The sequence below is a fragment of the Prorops nasuta genome, unplaced genomic scaffold (genome assembly GCF_024137725.1).
Source record: "Prorops nasuta isolate Cenicafe-Biocafe unplaced genomic scaffold, Cenicafe_Pnas_1.2 PNAS00008, whole genome shotgun sequence".
Classification (NCBI taxonomy): Eukaryota; Metazoa; Arthropoda; class Insecta; order Hymenoptera; family Bethylidae; genus Prorops; species Prorops nasuta.
The window spans coordinates 4,798,474-4,804,609 of NW_027116805.1; the positions used below are offsets into that span (position 1 = coordinate 4,798,474).

At 33.5% G+C, this 6,136-nt stretch overlaps 2 protein-coding genes across 5 annotated transcripts; one reads left to right on the forward strand and one right to left on the reverse strand.

Annotated features, from left to right (window-relative positions):
- Positions 1–6: 6 nt before the first annotated feature.
- Positions 7–3,605, reverse strand: Drp1 (dynamin related protein 1). Of its 2 annotated transcripts, none has more exons than XM_066730812.1 (7): positions 3,367–3,605; positions 2,601–3,165; positions 2,279–2,526; positions 1,510–2,211; positions 1,123–1,384; positions 825–1,036; positions 7–723 (listed from the first exon to the last, which is right to left on the reverse strand). In XM_066730812.1, exons 1-7 carry the CDS (start codon positions 3,466–3,468, stop codon positions 667–669), a joined length of 2,148 nt encoding a protein of 715 aa, XP_066586909.1. In that variant the 5' UTR covers positions 3,469–3,605; the 3' UTR covers positions 7–666. The 2 variants fall into 2 exon arrangements, with proteins under 2 accessions (XP_066586909.1, XP_066586908.1); XM_066730811.1 differs by having other exon boundaries at positions 1,123–1,426.
- Positions 3,606–3,877: 272 nt separating this feature from the next.
- On the forward strand, positions 3,878–6,045 carry LOC136775761 (uncharacterized). Of its 3 annotated transcripts, none has more exons than XM_066730827.1 (4): positions 3,878–3,975; positions 4,561–4,946; positions 5,021–5,080; positions 5,166–6,045. In XM_066730827.1, the coding sequence occupies exons 2-4, from the start codon at positions 4,575–4,577 to the stop codon at positions 5,556–5,558; spliced, it is 825 nt and encodes a 274-aa protein (XP_066586924.1). In that variant the 5' UTR covers positions 3,878–3,975; positions 4,561–4,574; the 3' UTR covers positions 5,559–6,045. The 3 variants fall into 3 exon arrangements, with proteins under 3 accessions (XP_066586924.1, XP_066586923.1, XP_066586922.1); XM_066730826.1 differs by lacking the exon at positions 3,878–3,975 and adding an exon at positions 3,987–4,490; XM_066730825.1 differs by lacking the exon at positions 3,878–3,975 and having other exon boundaries at positions 3,989–4,946.
- The last annotated feature ends 91 nt before the right edge of the window (positions 6,046–6,136 follow it).

Sequence of the window (6,136 nt, forward strand, 5' to 3'; positions counted from 1 at the left end):
TATTTAAGCTGAACATATTATCAATATTTTGAAATTAATAAACCAAATAAAATTTAGATTAATCAATTAAAAGAAAAGTATTTGATTTTTAAAAGTTTTTATACTAGAGCTATACAGAGAAGGCTATCTGCCATAAAACAATGAAAAAATCATATCATTTTCACTCGCACTCAGCAGTTATTCAAAATCATTTACTATTTATAATTCTAACAATGCATGGAGATACTACTCTACTTAAAACTTTTCCACAATACATGATCATATACAATAAAAGCTCAGGAGTACTATTGGCAAAAAAAGAGATAAAACCATCATGAGGGTTCATTATATTATAATGTTCACTCACTGGGTGGCCATAAAAAAATAAAAAGTAAAAGTTTAGGATAAGATAGTATTATAAACTAATTGCCTAAATTTTCCTCGTTTTAAATGCAAGTTTTTCTCCTGCTGCTTCGATTCTGCGTGAAACGAGCGATAAAATGAAAAAGAAATGAAGAGGGCATTGTTTCACTTACTCCGTTTGGTTGCATGGAAAATAAGGACTATATACAGTGGTCCAACATATACATAGTTGCATTTGCCAACTTATCTACGATAATGCGCGTTTATAATACCGATAATAAACTAATTAATTAATCCGAAGGTGCTAATGTTGTCGGTGATGATTTACCACATGTGCGTCTCACGAATTTCACTGATAATATGGCCTGCTTGTGTCAATGCCTGAAACACAATTTATGACAGTTATTAAGTAAAAACTATCACCTTTACTTTTCAAGGAATTTTGTTGTTATAGATTTAGATGAAAAGAAACGACATAATACTTTTAACATGTCTGCTGCTTCTTTACGTCTAACAGCAATATGTTCGCTTTCATTTAATAAGGCCTCAATATGATCTGACTTGTATAAATGAGTGACCAACTCGCTTTGTAAATTATCCTTCACATAGTTGACTAGAAAATGCATGACTGCCTTTGGAACACTGTCTTGGATGGATTTACGAACGATGTAGAAGTAAGATTTAATAAGTCTCTCTGTAAAAATAAAAGATATTGCATTGTATTTAAATAAAAAGTTGTTACTCTTGACGCATCGATTACTAAATTTTATATTTATTTACCAATAACATCACAGTCTCTTTGCTCTCGTTCGCTAAGTTTACGAGAAGCCTGGGTGGGTACCTCAGGAAGTAAATTAACCGGTTTTTGCTGAGGCGAGGCTTTCTGAATTTCAATCGCTGGATTACCATCAGGATTAGGTGACATATTTAGATCTCTGTTACGGACAGGCGAGCCATCCGTCGAACCTGTTGACTCGGATCTCCCATGTGGTAGTAAATTGCTGAGTAACCAATGATTCTGCTGAGTCTGCTGATCTTTGTTCTGCTCGGCATTTTCGTCTTGATTATTCATCGATTTCGTATTCTGTCAAGGATGTTAATGGGTCCGATACTTGAATCTTAGAGAGGATCTATGAGGGTGGGGTATAAAGAAGATAAAATACTCACAATATCGTTCGTAATAATAGTATTAGAACTTGCTGGAATTTGTCTTCGATTATGCTTCATGTTATCTATTTCGACATGCTTTAATAGAGATGACACCAGTGCTGCGTCCTTGTGGAAATCCGGATGTTTCGTGTTAATATAAGCCAGTTCGATGGCTACCAGATTTTCTACCATTTGATTTGTGGTTGGGAGCCTCCTTCGCAAAAGTTGAGTAACCACGTCGACGATTCTCTCGTGCAGTTTAGGGAAACGAAGCATTTCCTGTTGGACTTCCGTTCCACAATGCTGAATGATTCTCTGCATTTCCTCGTGAACAAGCTCAACGCAACGAAGAGATGGTTCTTCAAGTCTCCTGATTTGCCGTTTCACTAACAGCTCAAAGGAGACTTCCGATACAAATAAAGCCGGTCTTGGACCAGTAGCGTTCCGAATCGCCGTGAGAATATCCATCTTCGTCAACCCCGCCAGTGGGTTTATACAATCCAAAGTCCTTCCGAATGTTTCGTGGAAAATGTAACAGATTCTGGCACCACCGCATAATTCTGTCGTCTCAATATTTCTTGCGGTACCTTCGATAGTTGAGCAATAACTGCTGGCAAACTTTGTAATAATTTGTAGCAGAGTCTGGCTTTTGTCCCCCACATCCTCACCATAAGAATTTAACAATGTTTGAAACTGAGAAACCATGACATTCACTCTTGTCTAAAAAAAAAATATTTTTTAATTTGTGTCAATATTTTCTTATATTTAAAAATGGATTCTACTGTACCTTTAACTCTGGTAAGCAGTCTCGTATGTGATGCATGAGCAAACGATTTAATGTTTTGGCTAAATAAGGTGTGCCATTTCTATTTGCTAATGTTGGATATCTTCTTTGTAAAAATGCTGCTTCATCTTTCAGAGCTTCTTCAATACTTTTATTGTTCATTATATCTTGCTGTGATCTATTTACAACACCAATAATACCTAGTTTTACAGGTATAACCCGACCACAAAGAACATCAATTGCATCAGTTCCTTAAATAAAAAAGAAAGTTAATAAAAAATAGAATTTAAGATAAATTCACAACAAAATCCTATAAGAAAATTACCAGCATCCATTAGATCTAATTTAGTCACTACTGCAAGTGTACGTCTTCCATCTGGATCTACTTCCTTGCTTAATTTTAAGCTTTCACTTGTTGTCATATCTGTATTAGCAGTAACTACAGCTAAGATAATTGAGTTTGGACTGCAAATATATTTGAAAACTAAAGCACGAATTTGGCTTTCAATGTCTTCAGGTTGATCACCGACAGGTACTTTAGTTATACCAGGTAAATCTATTAGAGTTAAGTTTACAACATTTTCTGAATAGATCTTTAAATTGATTGGCTCAGGACAAATTCCTTTATTAGTTCCAGCCATTCGCTCAGTTTCTCTCTCAATTTCTTCTCGAATTTCATCAAATTCTTTGAAAATCTTATTTTTTGTATGCATGAACATACCCCATGCTGGACATGCATTAGTTCCATTTTCTGCACTCCTGTGTTCACGGTCAGTAAGTGGAGAGTATATCAATTGAAGAATTAAAGGACGCCTTGTAACTATACCAGTCCCTCTAGGTAGAAAAGATCTGCCAACTAAACTTTCCAACACAGATGACTTCCCTGAGCTCTAAAAAGTGACAAAATATATTAATTTCATTGGAACTATAAAATATAATATTTTACATGAGAAAACTTAATAGGGTGAGATCAAGGTCAAATGAAATATTTTAAACTCCTGTATATATAGAAAAAGAATGGAATAAAGGAAAAAATTTTTGAAACAAACAATGAATCAGGAAGGTAAAGAAAAATTAGTATTTTGACTAACCTGTGTCCCAAGAACCACTATCTGAGGTAATTGAATAGCATCAGAGCCAACAGTATTGAAAACATCCTGCAGCTTATTTATAACAGGAATTAGAGCTTCCATTTTCTTGTTTATAAATTGGAAAATGAAACAATTGTAAAAACTGCTTTTTCCAACAAGCCGGCTATATAAATTTTGGTTTTTTACCAAGGGATCTCACTTGCCAATAACATTGATGGCAAATCCACTGATACTACCATAGATGAAGGGGATGAAGCAAGTAAGGCAGCAAGGTAGACAGACAGCAGCTGAGCAGCTATAGTGATTCCAGCCAGACCCAGTTGCCAGCGCCCAGAGGAGTGAGGACGGATATCAGTGAACGCAAAACCTCAAAACCGGCAAAACGAAAGGAAGGAGAGAGAGGACGCTTACGAACGAACTACAATACAAAGCAGTCAAAGCACCTCTGCAATCTGCATAGTGCATGAGCTTCACGGCGTTCACGTATGTAGTACATATCTGTGATATGATGTGATGTGATGTGAGTTATGAGTTGTGAGTGTGTGTATGGTAAACTAAGACGCGGGGGACGCGGGTTGCGGGCGTTGCGGGCTGCGGCTGGTTGGTAAGGTGGGTAAGGTTGGTTGCGTGCACCAGCGCGCACTGTGTATTGTGTAGTTGCGTGTGCCGTATGGGTGCGTGCGGCCACTTGCTGCTCCGTCGTACTCTAAAGTGTAAAATGTAAAATAATGTATATAAACAAACATTATCAGATATTAAAATTTATATTATTAGTGCTATCAGAAGAAATTGGAAGTAATTCAGAGAAAAAGAGTGAAACCTTTGAAAAAATCATTGCAGCGCAGGGTGTGTAAGCTCTGTACGGATTAGACAATTCGAATTGTTTTAGCCAGTTTTATCTGTAATGCCAATTTTCCACTTGTGAAGTTATGAGTAAATTTATTTATTCGGGAGAGCCTCTTGGATAGAATTAACTACTATTTACAATTTTCAACAAGACGTGGAACCCTTAGAGCTACCAATCCTAAATGAACTTGAAAATTTGATATATAATATATAATTCTAATCAAAACCTTATACAAAGATATATGTGTAAACCTTAATAAAAAGATAAATCTCAAAAGGTTTGAAGTAAGATAAGTAAATGAAATTATTTATTTTCATAACAAGACTAAAACAACTTATTTGAGCTAGGCTTAAGCCAAAAAATGGTCCAAGCATGCTGCGTTTTAGGATGTAATTCAACTGCTGGTGTGCCAAGTCATAAATTTCCTGTTAAGGAAGAAAGAGCTGAAAAATGGGTTAAAGCTATAAAATTATTCAAAAGGCCTGTTGTCAATAATATGAATCTAAAAAATATGAGAATTTGTTATGAGCATTTTGAAGAGGCTGATTATAGGGTGGGAGGATACAAAACTAGAAAACTAAAAGAAAATGTAATTCCATCTGTTAATCTGCCAAACATTAGTTATTTTTCCCAGTTTAATGAACAAATTGATATTAATCTCAATGACCATAATGGAAAAGAAGCAAATAAATTTCTATTATATTCTGATTTAATCAATGAGATAGGAATGCAGGTATTTATATTATGTTAGCTTTTTATGATATGAATTTTTAACCAATTTTTAACTACATAAATATTTCTACTTAGTGTGAGCCAACATCAAACAATACAGAAAGTGACGATGTTATTCTTGAAATACAAAATGAGGTAATTTTGGTATTTTAATGTGTCAGTTTTTTGTTTATTTATTTATTATTTTTTATAAATACGTATACAATTTTTTATTTTTTAGTGTGAACAAGTATCAGACATTCTACAAATTAAAGTTGAAGGAGATCCTGAAACAGGAACTGAAGATACAACTGAAATAGTAAAAGGATGTAAACGAGTTAAAATGTCTCCAAGCATAATATCAAGAATGCATTTAACTCCAAAAGCAAGAAAATTATATCAAATAGCAAGTAATCTGCATAGAGAACAATTAAAAATTTCAAAAAAGTTGAAAATCTATAGACAAAGGTTAATAGATATAAAGAGATATTCTCAAAGTAAATCTGTAAAGAAGCTAATGTGTTCTTTAAGCAAAGAAGAAAAAGTAATTATAGAAAAGCAGCTTAGAAAGTCAATATTTAAGCCAAAAGTGCGTAGGAAATCAAATTTGGCAATTTTAGAAAGAAAAAAATGATTTATAATTTTATGACTTTTACAGAAAGATTATATTAATTACATTAATTATTAAAGTTAAGATTATTTGGTGTTGTTCTTCATTTTAATAAATTAAAATTGCATGTTTTTTAAATAAATGTTTTTTTTTAAATAGGTGTTTCGTACCTCAAATTTAATAATTAGCCTATTTTTTTTACAAAAGCTTATATATAATATATACTTGAAAGATATGTAATAAAATATTTGATTTCTTAAAAATTGTTTAAATTTTTTATTTACGAGTAAACTTATGGAATTTGTAAAGGATTTGGTGGGCTTCCAGAGAGCATTAGGTTAAATATGCGTGTAATTTTGCTTCGACGGGATGAAATTAATCACATAAAGAAGACACCTCTAAATCTTTATTTAATGGCCATTGTACAAAGTGTGACGTAAAGCTTTTGTTATACAAGGTTTTCTCTTTGTTCCTATTTATATATAGTATGTATAAAATACATTTTCAGAAAAGAAAGAACCAATCCGGATGATCTACTGCACGTTCCCAGCTGTTTTACGATATCGATTAGTTAATTTTAAGAAAGAAAATGGTGCAGAGGG

What these genes read in the sequence shown, in the direction of transcription:
- Drp1 (XM_066730811.1), bottom strand. Translation starts at nt 3,468, where the DNA reads ATGGAAGCTCTAATTCCTGTTATAAATAAGCTGCAGGATGTTTTCAAT. An exon ending in ATTAGATCTAATGGATGCTG is followed by an intron (nt 2,527 to 2,600) that starts GTAATTTTCTTA and finishes TTTTTATTTAAG; the next exon opens with GAACTGATGCAATTGATGTT. An exon ending in CTATTATTACGAACGATATT is followed by an intron (nt 1,427 to 1,509) that starts GTGAGTATTTTA and finishes CATCCTTGACAG; the next exon opens with AATACGAAATCGATGAATAA.
- LOC136775761 (XM_066730827.1), top strand. Translation starts at nt 4,575, where the DNA reads ATGGTCCAAGCATGCTGCGTTTTAGGATGTAATTCAACTGCTGGTGTG. An exon ending in TCAATGAGATAGGAATGCAG is followed by an intron (nt 4,947 to 5,020) that starts GTATTTATATTA and finishes ATTTCTACTTAG; the next exon opens with TGTGAGCCAACATCAAACAA. An exon ending in TTCTTGAAATACAAAATGAG is followed by an intron (nt 5,081 to 5,165) that starts GTAATTTTGGTA and finishes TTTATTTTTTAG; the next exon opens with TGTGAACAAGTATCAGACAT.